Raw genomic sequence first — 16,373 nt, 5'->3', positions numbered from 1 at the left:
ATGAATGCTCGGCAAGATCTGGGTACTTCTGACTTAAGATATTAATAAATTTAGATAGGATTTCATTTGCAAATATAACAATCAATTGCTGTTTTTTCTAGTTCAGTTACCTAAGTGTGCAAAACTCATTGTTATTCAGAGGACTAGCTTAAGATTCTCAGGTGATGGCCATCTCTATCTGGATCTTTGGAACTTCTCATAGCTACAAGGATGTTGCTAATACTGCAAGGGTAAAAACTTTCATTGTACTACAGAGCCGAGTATTTCATTGTGTGGGAACTGGCCCTGTGCAGCCAAACCACAACATTTCTTACAGCATTTAGCTATCAATTCTCACTCTGAGTTTTTCAGGACTCAGGTAGCTCAAGTTTTTTCCTGGATAAAGATCTTAGCTCTAACAAGCAGTAAAACAAAATCAAAAAGAAGTTGTTGCTATGTGGAATCACGGGTTATTGTTCCTCCTCTGCTTACAATACTCCTTAAAAATACACAATATTGTGTATACTTCTTTTATTTGCTTGTTTTGTATAATTTGGGCTTATGACTGTGGCTCATTGTAATTCTTCCCCACCTATGCTGTTATCATGGCTGTATTAGTGGCTTCCACATTAAACTGCAAAAGATGGTACATCTGTCTTTTCTCTGTGTCGAAACAGACAGATAACTCCAAACATGCAGGAATAGTCTGCAGAGAGAGAGGAACTCTTCTTTCTTCCTGATTTTTTTTTCAATTTAAACTCCTTTTTTCTCCCCCTCATTTTACAGTAGCCCGTGTGTAAGCTCTTGCTCTGTTCGATTCACTGTAGACCGTACTGCTGAGTAGATTAGGAATCACTGATCATCCTTAAAAACCAAAGAGTAAAAGCAGAATTCTCCCCAGAGAATGCCTTTCCTCCACAATGAGATCAGAGACCTCCCCAGATGGCTTGCAGCACAACAGAACGTTTTTCCCAGGAGTGCCTGAAGCTTTCATGAGCACGGAAAGACCCTTCTGAAGTGTGTAATTAATGCACCATCCCCACACAAGGAATTAAGTATCCTGTTTCTGACACACACATTCAAACAATATTGATCTGTTCAAAAGCCTCCCATTTGCTGAAGCAGCTGTATTGCTACAGCTGGTTTGTTTTTTTTTTCCTTTTAAGAATTGACATCGCTGCTAATTAGAAAAGGGCAGCCTTAGTCTCAGTGGACCAGATCTCATACACACATCAACATTCTTGCCCTCCTCCTGCTCTTCAAGATATATCTTGGTTTGTAATCATGTTGCTGTCCACCTACAGGGGAAAACAAAACAAACAACCCAAGTTAAAAGGTTCATCTCAATTTGTCATATTTTTGCTTCCGTTTCACAGACCATTCTTTGACAGTGTCTCTTGGTGTTTGGAAAGAGAAAAGAGTAAGGGAAAAATGGTGTTTCCAAAACTAGGAGACTCACTTGAAACATGAGAGAGAAAAAGGAAAAGGAGAGAGTGGTCAAGCAGTTTAAGCTGTTTGGAAAAAAAGGTGGGAGGATTGCTCCTGAGGGCAGCAGTACTGTCTTGGACAAGGGTCCATCCTTTCTAGATGTGATTTGACAGTTTTCTCTACTGTGATAGCATCATGCCACTGATGCAGAGATGCTCAAGCAGCACTGAAATACTGTGTCCTAGGACAAATAATCAAATAGGAGAGGTTTTTAATAGCAGATTTTTGTTCTTCCCTTTTCAGCTGTTCATGCAGAGGCATAAAGATAAGGACAGGGGATAATCTGCTGAGATTTTGAAGTCCTCATAACTAGATTAGTCAGCATAGATTTCAAATAGGAAGGATTTTTTACTGGGCAGTGTGCAAGTGGGGCTGCTTTACCAGTGTGAAGGTCTCTCCTATTGCAGTCCTTGCACTACAAATTCTTGTTTATGTGCAACATCCATTCAGCACACCTAGTACTTAAAGCATGCTAGCTTTCAAGCTCAGGCGGCTTGTAGGCTCTAAGGACAGTTTTGCAGACATGTACTTAGCCCCAGCCAGATTCAGTCATAGGACTGAAGGAAGCATTTTTACAAGCAAAATAAAGTAAGCAGAAGAACAAACTTCGTAATAATGGCAGTGCCACAAAGGAAAATGAAATAAAGACCTCACCTCAGGAAAAAAAAAAGGTGAATTAAAGTTTCTATACTGTTTAATATTTTTCACAATGCAGCCTCCCATATTTAACTCTATACTATCAAGTGTATTGTAATTGTTCAGAAAATTTTTTTGAGAAACATCAAAGATATAAAATCTATGTCCATGTGTCAGGGACAGTAGATAGGGGAAGGTGATTTTCTCATTCATTAAACATCAATCCCTCTCCTCTGTCCCTATAAGATTATTCAGTAGCACTAATCATACATTTGCCATGCACTCATTATTTCAGCATGTGTCTCAAAATGGTCACTGTTTATGCCCAGAAATTTATTTGACTGTGTTTTGAACCCAAGATTTTGCCACCGATCAATGCTTTGGTTTTGTATTTAGTTTTCCTATTGCAAAGTACATCTAGTATTTCATGAATCTTCAAGATGTCTCCAATCTGCAAGATGCTTGTGGTGGAATACTTCTTCACAGCATTTGTGTTAGGTTCACTCTTTGATATAACCTCTTTTTCAGATCCATTATGCTGGTGCTGCTGAAAGTTCAGTCCAGTTCATCTTCTACCAGCCAATCATTCACAGATGGAGGGAAACTGATTTTTTCCCTTGTTCAGCATCCTGTGGTGGAGGTAATGAATTACCACTGTATTTCGTAAGCTGTTATCTGCATGTATGACCTGTCCCAACTGCTGCCCTGAGTTTTGGACCTTAAAAATAGGCAAAATCTAAAAATTTGAATAGTTTTAAATGAAGGGAGAGATTTAGCAACATAGTAGTAGCCTGTAGATTTTCAGCATTGTGCCAGACTCTGTAGATAAAGAACATGTTGATAGCTAGATGTCTGTATTTAATGCTATAGCGGTCAGACATAAGAGCTGATGTGATTTGGGCCTGGATCTGGTAAAACAAGATGTCTCCATTTATCCCTTTTCCTAGCAACAGATTTATTCTCTATTCTGGAATGAAGGGCACAGTTCTTGGTGACTAAGAAACATCAGCCTTTGTTTTTCTTTGCTTTTTCCAGACTTCTGAATTTTTGTTTGACCATACTGGTAACCTTGTGTTTCCTACTACATGTGATTTATATTGCTGTTTTCAATCTGGCCTGTAAAACAACAGGGTTGTTTTGTTATGTCCAAAAGAACTGAAGCAAGCTGAAATTAGTTTCCTTTTTCCAAACCAGAACTTAGATACATTTCATATCCATACAGGAAGAGCATCACATCTTATATTATTTATTCCTCTGTGTATCACAGGTTATCAACTGACATCTGCTGAGTGCTTTGATCTGAGAAGCAATCGGGTAGTAGCAGATCAATACTGTCATTATTATCCTGAAAATATCAAGCCAAAGCCAAAACTTCAAGAATGTAATCTGGATCCTTGTCCTGCAAGGTCAGTTGGCTTTAATTTTAAAGGTGACTGAGCTCTAAAGGGGTAAAATAAAATAGGAAAATATTCTGTTGCTATTTCTCACAGTGTCATTTATCATACATAATTCAACTTTTATTCTAAGAAAGCACAGTGTAGAACATCTGTTTAGCACGTTCATAGAGAAAACACTGATTTGAAATGGTTGTTTCTTCCCCTCAGAATGTATTTCACCTCATTAATTGTTACCAAATATGAGAAAAAACATTGTCCATGATACCATCCCCATGAATTCATGTGCTGAATACATGTCTCTTAAGTGTTAGTGGGATGGAAAAAAATTCTTTTTGCACAAAAATTATTGTCATCACATTTAGATAAACTATTTTTATGAGGGTTTTTTGGGTTTTCGTTTGGGTTTTTTGTGGGGGTTTTTTTGTGTGCTTTTTTTTTTGGTTGTTGGGTTTTTTGTTTTTTTGTTTATTTGTTTGGTTTGGTTTTTTTAAATTTTCTTCTTAATGAAAAGCCTGCTTGCATTTATGGCAGCTTGTAAAATGTAATGAGTGATTTTGTTCTAGTTAACAATGTCCTTTGGCCCTGCATGAAAGCCTGATCTCTGCTGCCCCCAGAATCACAGTATGAGTCAGGTTGGAAGGGACCACAGGGGGTCATCTGGTCCAACCTCCCTGCTCAGGCAGGGTCATCCCAGAGCACATGGCACAGGATCATGTTCAGATTATTCTTGAACATCCCCAGTGACAGAGACTTCACAACCTCTCTGTGCAATCTGTGCCAGTTCACTGGCACTGCATAGTAAAGACATTCTTCCTGGTATTAAGGTGGAACTTGCTGTGCATTCTTCCTCAGAAGATTAACAACAAAAATAGTAAGATCAAATAGTCAGATTTTTCATGTGTAAGAAAAGAAAGAAAACCACAAAAAAGACCAATCCTTTGTTGCACTGATTGCCTTGAACTTCAGTGGGAATCCATCTGCAGCCATTCAATCAGCAGCAAGTGTGTATCTGTGCAATCTAAATCTTTTGGTCTTCTTGTGTGGCTTTGCTAAAAGGTGGTTAAGGATTGCCCAGCAGACACAACAAGGATACCCTAAAGCCATATTATTACCAGCTCCTTTCCCTCTAGGCTTGCTTCTTACCAACTTTGATATAGTAAGTTCAAGCAAGTGTCACCTAAAAAGTGACACTTTTTTAAAAAGTCACACTTTTTAAAATTGTGTTGCTTCAGATTGCTGGAGGTTGTCAAAGGGAAAAGATGTCCTGATGAGAAAAAGGATACTTAAGAAACCTGTGGGGCTATGTACCCACCTGACTGGATTGTTGCTGTCCAAACCAGATGTACCAGCTTTAGAGCAGCTAGGCATTACCATAGCAGAACAAATCACTCTAAGGCAAAGATAGGTTTTACTTCTTATAAGAAGTTTTCACTGAAGTTCACTAACCTTTTTGAGAGCTAACACTCAGATTTCTTTGTCATTGAAGACATCTTTACCCAGAGTGTATTGCGGCTTATATGCCTTTGCTTTTATAAGCACATTTTGTTAGAGACAAATGTCAGTAGAGGCCAGGTATGATCAGGTAGAAGGCCAAAACATGAATGTTTCAGGAAAAGGATTGTTGCAAAATATGAATCAATATGGAACCTATCTTCTAGAGTCCCCTATCACAGTCTCAATGAGAAAGTAATTTTATGTAGTTGCTTTATTTTTTTTCTTTTAATTCGAAGATGCTGTTTTTTAAACCTACTCTTCTGGGTCAAATAGGTAATTTGCCTCTGGAATTTGTGTGGTGGATATTTTCCATATTTTCTTAATGATTTTAAGTAACATATTCTTAAATAGTGATGCAGATTACTGCATGTACATGAGAGGAAAGAGGAAAAAATAACAGCTGAGCAGATGTCAGGAAGCAATTTTGTTTTATATAAGACATAACAAGGCAAAGTTGTTGATGTGAAGACCCTGAAGGGAGGGAGAGTCATTTAGAAATACAGCTATGCCATCCCAGAGGAACTGGCTTTTTGGAAACATCTTCACAGTCTGTCAAATTTCAAATTACTATTTTCAGAAGTGCCTTTGTAAAGAATTCAAGAATCAACAAGCCAGAGAGAAAAAAAAAAAAAAAAAAAAAACAACAAAAAAACAACAACAAAAAAACCCCACCAAAATAAACCAAAACAACCAGAGGAAATCCTTGGTAACTTCAGGATTCCTGATGATTTCTTGCAGTTGGGAAGAGGGTAGGTGAAGCAGAAACACAGGGTCAGAAGCACGGACTAGAAGGGCATTGTGGCTCTGCAGTGTCTGTGCTGTGTAGGAGTGAGGGAGACCCCCTTGTCCTGCGGTAGGGAGTTTCCCCGGGCAGGTGCTGTCAGGGTGCCTGCTGCACCGAGAGCGTCTCCGCTTCGCCAACAACTCCTCCAGCCCACCAGACCCCTGAGCCCAGATGTAGTAATAAAAAGGTCCAGCAGGATGACAAGAGGACTCTTCGCTTAGTAAATCCGACTGGGTTTATTGAAGGGAAGGCTAGGGATCTGGGAGGGGTGAAGGTGAGGAGAGGAACAGGAGCACAACCACAGCTGAAGGGGAACCAGAGGCAAAGAGCAACCGGTATGGGAGGGTCCAGGGTATATAACTGGGGAGGAGAAGGAGGGACCAGGGCACGAACAGGCCGATCGAGTGAGGGTCCAGGGGAGGAGTAAAAGTGGGGTGATGCAAGGGGAGCCAACCAGAGAGAGGGGAGGGAGTGGACTTTCAGGGAAAACCAATGAGGAAACTAAGAACACAGAACTTTCTGGCAATGGGGAGTACACCACAGGTGACGGGCAAAAACCCATTTACATGGTGATGCAGGAAATCCTGGGAGCCTGCTTCCCTTGATCACTCTGAGTTGTGCAGCAATGCTTTCCCAGGGCATCCCAGTCCCATCTTCCTCATAGTCATCTCCCACATGGGAGCTGTTCTGCTTCACCAGTATAAAACCAAGTTAATTTTTCCTGGCAAACCCAGTTCCAGTGAGCGTAGCTGATTAGTGGTTGCTGACTGTTCCTGTGGTGTGTTACTGAATGCCACAGAAAATAATCATTGAAGATCATAGTGGCACTGAATAAAGGAACTGAGAGTGGTTGCTCTAAACACTAAACAATAAAATTTTCAGCAAAGGGTAAGAAAAGTTTAAATGAATACTGCAAGTATGGTGTGAGTCTGCAGTAAGTTGCCTCTTTAGGTTTAGCGCATAGAAATGTTTACTTTATTGTGCTTACTAAAGCAATAATTAGCAGTATTGCTGGCATCATGAATAGCAAAAAAGCTTACTCTCAATAAACATGGGAAAGTATACAGACGGTTATTTATCAAACACATGTAACTTATACATACTCATTTTCTAGGTTATGTAGAGGCAGCCACATATACCAAGTCAGACCAGTGATTCGTGTCACATGAACACATGATACACTATGACACTGAGTGCCTTTTAATCCCAACATAACAATGCTCCATTCAGCCTCTCTTATCAAGCCTGTGTTGCATCCAGCTCATAATAACCAAAAAAGTAAAAAGGAAAGATCTGTTTGTTTACAGTCCATTATGATTTTACTGCAGTCTGCCTTTGACTGGCAAAAATAAGTCTATATGCGTATTACCTACCAATTCAATCTAGTCCACTCCCCTTCCATGGGGCAAAATCCATCATTAGAATTTTGCCTATTTAATCAAGTGAAAATCTTGTAAATACCCAAAACTTCACAGACGGGAAAGTATTTTTAGCTTTCATCTTTATCCTCCTCTCTGGTATATTTTAATAAAAAATGGATTTTTTTTTTTCTTGCTTAGAGAAAAGGTTTGTTCAGACTTGACTTAACTGCGTGTGCGAAACACTTAGGACAATTCTAAGGTGCTAGAAGCAGAACATAAATTTGCTTTGTAATTCCAAGGCTTCCCCCCAAAAAACAATTTTGACAAATGTGAAAAAGGCTGCTGCCCCACTCATTGTTCACTCACTCACCAGAATACCCTCAGAATTATTTCTAGATTTCATCTTCAGCTTTTTGGTGGCATTCCCAGCCATGCCATTCTGCATTTTTACCAATCTCCCATTTTTTTGCCTATTGCTGCTACATGTTAATGTGTTGGCGTCACAAAAGGTCTATTTGTGTTTTTACCAGGAGATTTCAATGTCATATAAAGATTTCTAAAGGCAACTTCAGCAAAGATTCTAAATTCATAAATCAACTGTCTAAAATATTTTGTATTAGCAAGCCTCTAGTATAAAGAGTTGCTTTTAACACTTCAGTTCCTGGAGTTTGCCTAGAATTTAATCAGTAAGCCTGCCACTAGAAATATCGTTTATACCTGTGGAAAGCTGGAGGGGGGAAATCTCATTCCAGCAAGGTTTTCAGTGTCCAGAGACCTGAAGAACCTTCAATAAACCCTATTTATGGAGTCCTCCAGCAAAATTGCAAACTCCTCTTCCTGCTTGTCAGTTTTTCTTTTAGCATTCCCATTTAAATATCGATACCATGGTGGCAGATGTAGGCATTGCAAAAAAGAAATTTAAAATTAAATTTAAATTTTAATAAAATTGTAGTTTTCAATTGTTCTTTTTCAGCTAACTTAACAAGAGCACTGAAGTACAAGTAAAAGCATACAAAAGACACCAGGATGTTATGATCATTTAGAGTGATTCTAAGTAGTGAGAAGTTCATCATATACTTGGCAATGTGAAAGTGGAGTTATAGATGGAAAAGGTGCTGGTACCAATGGCAACATTCTGGAAGTAATAATCTGGGTTCCCTGAGTTCAAGAGCAGGGTAAAGATGAGCAGCAGATAATTCTAATACCTAAAGACATACATTTCTTTTCAAGACAAATAGCTGAAACGTTGAGTTTTTGGACAGGGCAAAAGTAATCTAAATTAATCTAGAAAATAACTTTGTCAGAATAGGTAGGAGGGGTGGGCCAGGAAGCACTTGTCAAGCACTTCAAAGACATGAATGGCAGAACAAATTCAGCTCGGAGGGGACAATACATATTAATGAAACACGGAAAGAAAGGCAGAAAGGAGTTTCCAGAATGCTTCCAGTAAGGTGGGAAAACATATCATGTACTGCTATGAGCATCAAATACAGGTGTCTGTCTGCCCAAGATGAAATTACCAGAAGATTAGTCTGGTTTAAGTCCTAGAAGATGCCAAAACTGCAGCAAGTCATTTATGGAGATTTTCACTGGACATTCAGTTGTTAAAATTTAGTACTCTTAACTACTTATCAGCTCATCCCCTCTTTGTATCAAACACTGCTCATCCAAACCACCACAAAATATTGAACTGAATAAAAAAAGGAGATGTTTAGAAGCATTACAGTCATGCTACTGGAAGGAATTACTTTTTCTGCTTTTGACTGGAAACATCTCTTTTGAGCACTGTGAAGAGATTGGGTTTTAGCAGTCTATGGCAATGACAAACCATATGTTGCTTAGAATTTAAAATATCTGCACCATAAACAAGACATTTTTTATAAAAGTAAGATACATGCCAAACAGTTCTGTTTAAAGCAAGAGGTTTTTCGGACACTGACACAAAAAGATGGCTTTCTCAATAGTGTTTTTCATTCGTAAGTGGGTTTTTTAAGTATCCACTGACATACCCCTTTTAAATGTTTAAGCAGCAGACATTGGCTTTTGCCAATCTGCAAAGTACCAAGAGCATATAAAAGGATGTATATGGCTTGGATGCTAAATTGTTATCTCTGGTGGTGAGCACTTTCATGTCTTCCAGCACAGACAACCCAAGTTACTTTAACATTTCATTATTATTTGTTCACTGCTAATAATGTCTTAAACATTCCATTGCTTGGATAGCACAGTCCCTGCCATGCAGATCATTTACTCTCAAGTCTGACAGATTTCAGTCAAGGCTTAAATCTTCACATGGGAGTCTGATCAGGAAGGAGGTGTATTGGGTGCAGCCACCCAGGTTATCGCATGGGCAGCAGTTGTCAGTGGGACACCCCCGCCAAAACAGAGCCCTCAGCAGAAGTGAAGGCTGTGAGCCAGAGACATGGGAGCATCCTGCAGAGTCTGGGCAGCAGCACAGCAAGGGTGCAGGACATCAGCAGAGGAGTGACAGGTTGTCCCCATGTGAGCCACACCACCCTGAGGCATCTTGGGAGCAGATGTCCTTTCTCTCTGCTGGATCCTCTCTCACTTTTAGCACCCATGCCCCTGCTTGGCTTAACAGGTTCTAACCTGCGACTCATCAGCATGCAGGAAAGAGAGCTGGGAAGGGCTGGCCTTGCCAGAAAGATGGAGTCATCAGGGAGGTAGAAGAGAAAGACACTTGAGCTTAAGGCTTGTCATCTGTGCTAAATCTGGTTAAGCGGGAAAAGGAGCAACTGGGGAGGAGTTGACCAAACTTGTCTTCCAAGAATGCAGCTGTGGAAACTCATCCCAGGGGAAGCTGAATGTTTGCAGAGATGGCAAATCTAATTGCAACACTCTCACCCCTGGCATGTGCAGCTCCCATTCCAACCATACACGTGCCTTGGAAGAGTTTGTTTTTGTTGAGACTGCCAGCCCTCAGGAGGGAAAAAAACCAATGTGCAGAATATATGACAGGACTTGTTGGTCTGAAAGGCATGGTAGATTGCAGACATATGAGACAGAACAGCTCTGCAAAGTAATTTGCTTTGAGCTCCCGCTCCTGCCAAATCTCTTGATGTTTTGTGAATGAGTCCTGTTAGCTACTCGCACATACTTCAGTGAAGGAATTATTATTTCCTCTGCTCGTTTAGCACACCATCCCCTTTGCATTGTCTGGGTAATGTGCAGTAAATAAAACCCATGAAGTAGATCTCTTCCATGTTGTTTATAGGAGTATGATGGACTGATAGAATAATGGAATTTAAACCACTTTGTAAGAATACACCAACCTAATCTCTTAAGTTTTGGGTTTTTTTTTTTAATTGTTAACTTAGTCTTAGAGATTTTTTTATAGAGCACATGCAAAAAACCTCACACAAGACTAGCTAGAAAAGTGCAGATGGCATTAATGATACAGTGACCATCTGCTCTTCTGTTTTGTCTTTAAGACAATTCTTTTTTAAAGTCATAAATTAAACCATTGTATATTATTGTGGGGGTCTTTTTCCTTGATAAGACTTTATGGCTGTGATTCATTTTCTTGTAGTTGCAGAATGAGAGCCTTTGGCAGCCCTTCACATAGGGACAAAGATAGAATCAGTAAATCTGTGGAGCTCAATACTGCTTACAGAAATGTAATTTTTGCATGCAAAATTTTTGAGGATCAAACCTTTCCAATTACAATATTAACCTAGTGCTTTGTAAATGTTACTTAATATTCATAACAGTTTTTGAATATGGTACAGTTATTTCTATCTGAACAATCTTGGAAGTGAGGCATTCTAAAGCATGTAGACTTGGATTACGCATAGACAATAAAGTTTATTAGAAATAAAATACTTTTCACTGCAATGAATAAGATTTTTTTTGAATTTTGCTTATTTCTTAGGCAGTAGATGCTTTTAAAGTGTAATTATTTCATTTTTTAACTCACTATGTTAACTTTTTCCAACCACTTCTCAGCAAGCTGATGATCTGGAAAGTGCAAACAGAGTTTCAGAGGGGAACTTCAACAGCACTAGTAGAAGAGTCAGGAAAACAGCAAATTCCCAAAGGCAGGGGCAAAAAAAAAAAAAAAAAAAAAAAAAAAGAAGTTCCCTTCCATCTTCTTAAAATACTAGTACACAATTCCTCCACATTCTACAGATGTCTACCCGTCAGACTGTCTGAAAAGACTTGTTCGTTGGCCATACTCTAAATGACCCATTTGTCTTTTCCAAAGTTTCCCAGTGCCAGAACAACCTCTCCTAGATTTTTAGATTTCTGTGAGGATAGGCAGCTTTTCGAAAATGCAAATATGCACAGTCATGCAGAGAGTTCCTGTGACTGCAGTGGCTGCTAATCTTAGAGGGAACTGTCTAGTCCCTCTCACACACTTCCAGGGCTCCAGCTGCTTCCCGCGCTTTAGCTGGAAGATTCCAGCACACTGACCTGGCACTGACTCCTTGCTGTGGAAACACAATGGGATCCATTCTTCTGTCTTGGACAAGTTATGCATATAAAACCCCTGTTGACTAAAAGGAGAATAGACCCCTTTAGGCCTGGCCTGACAAGACTCCTTTGAATGCTCACAGCATTTTTCAGTGAGCTGTGATGATGATGGAGAATACTTTCTTCCTTCCCCTTGCTTCACCCCTTCCCCCTTGCAGAAATCCATAGCAGCATACCTACTACTTCTCATCTGTAAAAGGCTCCCAAAATCACCTCTGTTCTTGACATTCAGTTTCATTTCTCTGTAACTTGGCTGGAGACACAGTTTTTATTTTAATGCAATTAATGTTCACTTCTTGATTTTTCTGTCTACTTGCCCCATCCAAATACCCAAGTGGCTTTGATGAAGGTGATAAATGAGGTTCTCCAAGATCATCTATTTTATTTTAATACATATGTCTGATAACTAGGAAACAACATGGTTAAAGTTATTCTGAGCCAAAATTATAAACAGTGCAGACAAAATACAATATTTCAGACCAGCAATTCAGTGAGACCCTGTAGTTGCCAATGAGAAAAGTGGCATCCATTTCACACATAACTGACAAGATAACATTCCAGATAACTCCAAATTTTGATGTGTGCTATTCCCTTCTATAACTTTTAGATGTTACATTGTGACACCACACCAATAGCAGTTCAGCAAAGCAATCCAACCAGTTATGACAAACAAAAAAATTCTACCTGACATGTTAATCTTTTCTCAGGCTCCTTCTTTCTTTCAGGAAGAAAAAAAAATATGCAGGTCTGGACTCGTTTAAGGTGAAGAGACAAGCATTGCAGATACAAATTCTTGCAGTGTGAATACCCAGATTTCTAATCCTGTACCCTGTAAAAGCAGAGGTTTTATTCGATGGGCAGAAACAACCATATAATAGTCATAAAAAGGAGGTCTGCAGCAGATAGAAGTTCCCCTATTGTCCTCAGTGACTTTGGATCCAAGCTCCAAGAATGTATCAAATATAGAAACATTCTTTTTTATGCTAGATAATAAAAATGTAAGTTAAATAACATTTGGGTCACTTTTAGCAATAGATTGCTTATTTGTCAAATAATATATTTATAAGAAAAAAGTAGTAACCACTGATTTATTCTTTGAGTTACTCAGAAAAAATAGGATGGGAGTGTATTTTTTTTTAATGGGATAACATCTTAGGTAAAATATCTTGTTTTGTTGATTTATAGTACTGTAATGCAAAAAGTTGTGTAATGTAATACAATATTGTAATACAAAAGTTGTATAATGTAATCATCTAGTGTTTATTTTATTATGTGTACCTTCTACTCAGAGGGTTGGCATTATTGTTCCTAACAGTGATGGATACAAGCAGATCATGCCTTATGACCTCTACCATCCCCTTCCTCGGTATGTAAAACAGTCAACCAGATGCTAGTCTTAACAAATCTATTTTCTTTTCTTTTGTTCTTCTCTGTGCTTCTGCTTTACTCACAGGCTAAATTAACAGATCCTGCTTCTCTGGACTCTTACAGATTAATGTAGAGATGTTCAAGTGCTAACCTGTTGTAATAAATTCTGTCAATGCAGAACTGAAATTATAGCCTATCTGAAGGAGAAGTGCAGACTTATTAAGTGTGTGATTACTTTCTTTCTTCCGTTCCTCAACCCCACCTTCTCTTTTCTCTCATAACTTTCCTATTCTTTCCTTGCCCTTTACTCCTCTCTGAGCAGAACTATAATCTGTGGCTTTGTTATGAACCACAAGATTTTCTCTCCCTCACCCCCATTTTGCTGTTTCTTACATGCCTATAATTTGTGAGATTTTGGGTTTTGACAACATTAGTGTTGTTTTCTGATCCTACAAACCCATGCCAATGCCTTTCCCAGGGGCATTACTTCATTGGCTTTTCTAAGAAGTAGGTGATCAGGGCAGGAACAGGATCAAGACCTGATTTTTATCATTAATTATCTCACAATTAAAATGTCTTTAATGTAAGACTCAAGAGTCTCATGGAAATAATCAGATGAGTAATTATTTTTAAAGCAGTGAATAAGACTGTTGATGATAAAAATTGTTGATAGCTGAAGGATAATAACCTCTAGGTTTTGAAATACTTCTTGGATGTGCAAAAGTATTGTGCTGTGTTTTCTTCTTCATTAATTTCTTGTGTCATGCCCTATGAAATCACAGAAAGAACCCTCTAGACAACTTGATAGTCTCATCCATGTGAGGAAACAACTTCCAATTATACTGAGGCCTGATGCGCAGAGGTTTCAGCATCAGTGTACAAATGCAGTGGGTTCACACTTCACTGTCTCCAGCCAAAACCTGGACCAATCTCCAACTGAGAACAAAACTATCTGCTATATTTAAGCTACTTGAAATTGCTAAGGTTGCCTAAGACACATTGAAACTTGTCCCAAAGACTTCAGGAAACTTCCTGGTGCCATCACTTCTTAAGGCTAGGAAAAGATGGCTCACGTGGGCTGAGCCATCAAATTTTGAGCCAAGCAAATTTTGCAGTTCATGAATTTCAGTTTGGGCCCTCTTGTTTGTGGTAGTAAGAAACCTTAGCTGTATGTTAGGAAACTTGTTCAGCAGAGCCACAGGAAACACATTTAAGTAGAAGTATTCCAAAAATTACATCTTTGTAAAATATGTGGCTTATGATCAGCATATGATGATGGCTGTGCATGGTGCAAAAATTGTTCCACCACTCCTAGTGGTAAGTCACAGAATTAATCAGTGGCTTTACTACTCCTAAACAACTTTTAATTTCAGCCATTTCACATTGAGTTTTATGTACTACCAGACAGTAGCCAGGTGAGGGTATTGCTAGGTATGCTGGAGCTGATAAGATTGTGGGCTGATATGATGGAAAATTAGAGAAAAAGATAAGCATTTTTCATATTGCTCAACAGTCTTGGGGATCCCATATTTGTTACTTAACAAAAATATTTCCTTTGATTTAGTGAGACAGTAAAACTCCTCACCTTTCACTTCTTTTACTTCTTGTCTGAAGGAGGAAACAGGTGGGGTGTTTTTCAAAAAAACTGTTCTTTGAGGTCAAAAATTGAATTTTTTTGACCAAAATTGTTGTTTCAAACAGTATTTGTAACGTCATTATGAAAAAAAAAAACATTTGCCTTGTGGGGTATTAAATTATTTCATCAAATGTTTCCAGGTGGGCAGAACACATGTACTTCTGTATTTCATTCATGCACAGTATTATACAGGAACAGCCACACTAGATCATGGGAATGGTCCCACATCCAATCTGTGAAAAAGGCTTGAATATAAGAGAGGCAATACCAGACTATTTTGTGTGGAGAGACATGTATATATATATAAAGTAATACATAGCTTATAGCATATGCATCATTAAAAAAAAAAAGGATTATTCTCCTAAGAGTACAAAGCTTTTCAGAACATGCATATATTGTTCTTAGGATTTTTTCATCACATTCTCAATGGCTTTGGAGAGAAAAGATGGGTTCTCAGCTTCTCTCACTGCCTTAACTGTAAGGAAACAAGGTCCACCTGTTTTATCCATCAAAGGACACGTATCTTACAAGTATAGTACATTTTCTTTTTGGTAATTTCCTCTCATTTTTCTTTCTTTTTTCTATACTGAGGTGCTCCCTTGGAAAAAACACTGCTCTTTCCCTTTATGTTCCGCAAAAGGGGCGTCAGCCTCACAGAACACTAAGTTTCCTGTGATTTGTGACAAAGGTTCCTCAGAATATAAGAAACTATAAAAATATGATAATCCCATCAATTAAAAAAATACAACTAAGTAAAAAGTATTTCGATTTTCTGTGGCAGTAGTAATTGTTTTAGTGAGAGACAGGAGATTTCATATTATTAACTGTGGTGCAAAAGACACTAGCCATGAGCATGCTTCGCTGCTGTGGACACCTGTGAAAACAGATACATGATTAATTTTCACTGATGTTACCCTGGTAAAAAAACCAAGCCCAGCCAAGGTAAACCAAACAAAAACAAAACAAAACAAAACAAACTGCAACAAGACAAAAAATCCCATACCAACAAGGAACCTTGCAGGCAGCAGTTTATGAATTTTGGGGGTACAGGTGGGGGTGGGAACAAGAAGGGTAATGTTTCCTGATGCCTCTTTGTTTTCCCAGATGGGAGAGTACACCCTGGACTGCCTGTTCCTCATCCTGTGGAGGGGGCATTCAAAGCCGCAGTGTCTCCTGTGTGGAAGAAGACATTCAGGGGCACATCAGCCCTGTGGAAGAATGGAAATGCATGTATACTCCAAAGATGCCTGTTGTCCAGCCTTGCAATATATTTGACTGTCCAAAGTGGCTTGCTCAAGAATGGTCTCCGGTAATCAATTTAGTTTTGTTGGTTTTATGTTTAACACACAAGGGAAAATATCTTAAATTATACTTCAGTGAGTTTTTGGAAGTTAGAACATTTACTGTTTTCTTCATTACCAACACCTCTATTTTAAGTTATGCTATTTGTCTAACTGCAAAGTAACCACTCAGGAAAAATATATTAATAAGATGAACATGAGCAAGGAGAATGATGGAAAAATACATCAGCTCTGTAACATTATTTTGTGACCTTCTACTAATAATAGACTGGGAATATAAATGAAATGCACAAAAAGAACCCCCTGATAAGCATGTAATGGTATTTCTGCGTTACAGTATTTCAGTCATAAATTGAAACTCAATATCACTTGAGAAATTTCAAGAAGCACATAAATCTGTATATGACTCTGCTCTTTAATACCTCTATTTGTCTG

The 16,373-nt window shown here is 38.6% G+C and overlaps 1 protein-coding gene across 5 annotated transcripts in view; it reads left to right on the top strand.

The window, feature by feature from the left end:
- ADAMTSL1 (ADAMTS like 1) overlaps positions 1-16,373 on the top strand; it is a 398,190-nt gene that overhangs the window by 293,762 nt on the left and 88,055 nt on the right. For all 5 annotated transcript variants that reach the window (XM_038124997.1, XM_038124998.1, XM_038124995.1 and 2 more), the window contains 4 exons: positions 2,632-2,743; positions 3,371-3,509; positions 12,949-12,999; positions 15,742-15,946. In XM_038124997.1, the coding sequence (XP_037980925.1) occupies positions 2,632-2,743; positions 3,371-3,509; positions 12,949-12,999; positions 15,742-15,946 (507 nt within the window). The remainder of the gene's footprint in view (positions 1-2,631; positions 2,744-3,370; positions 3,510-12,948; positions 13,000-15,741; positions 15,947-16,373) is intronic.

This window comes from Motacilla alba, chromosome Z, assembly GCF_015832195.1.
Source record: "Motacilla alba alba isolate MOTALB_02 chromosome Z, Motacilla_alba_V1.0_pri, whole genome shotgun sequence".
In the NCBI taxonomy this organism is placed as follows: Eukaryota; Metazoa; Chordata; class Aves; order Passeriformes; family Motacillidae; genus Motacilla; species Motacilla alba.
The sequence above is the reverse complement of the archived record's forward strand: the minus strand, read 5'-3'. Positions and strand labels throughout refer to the sequence as shown.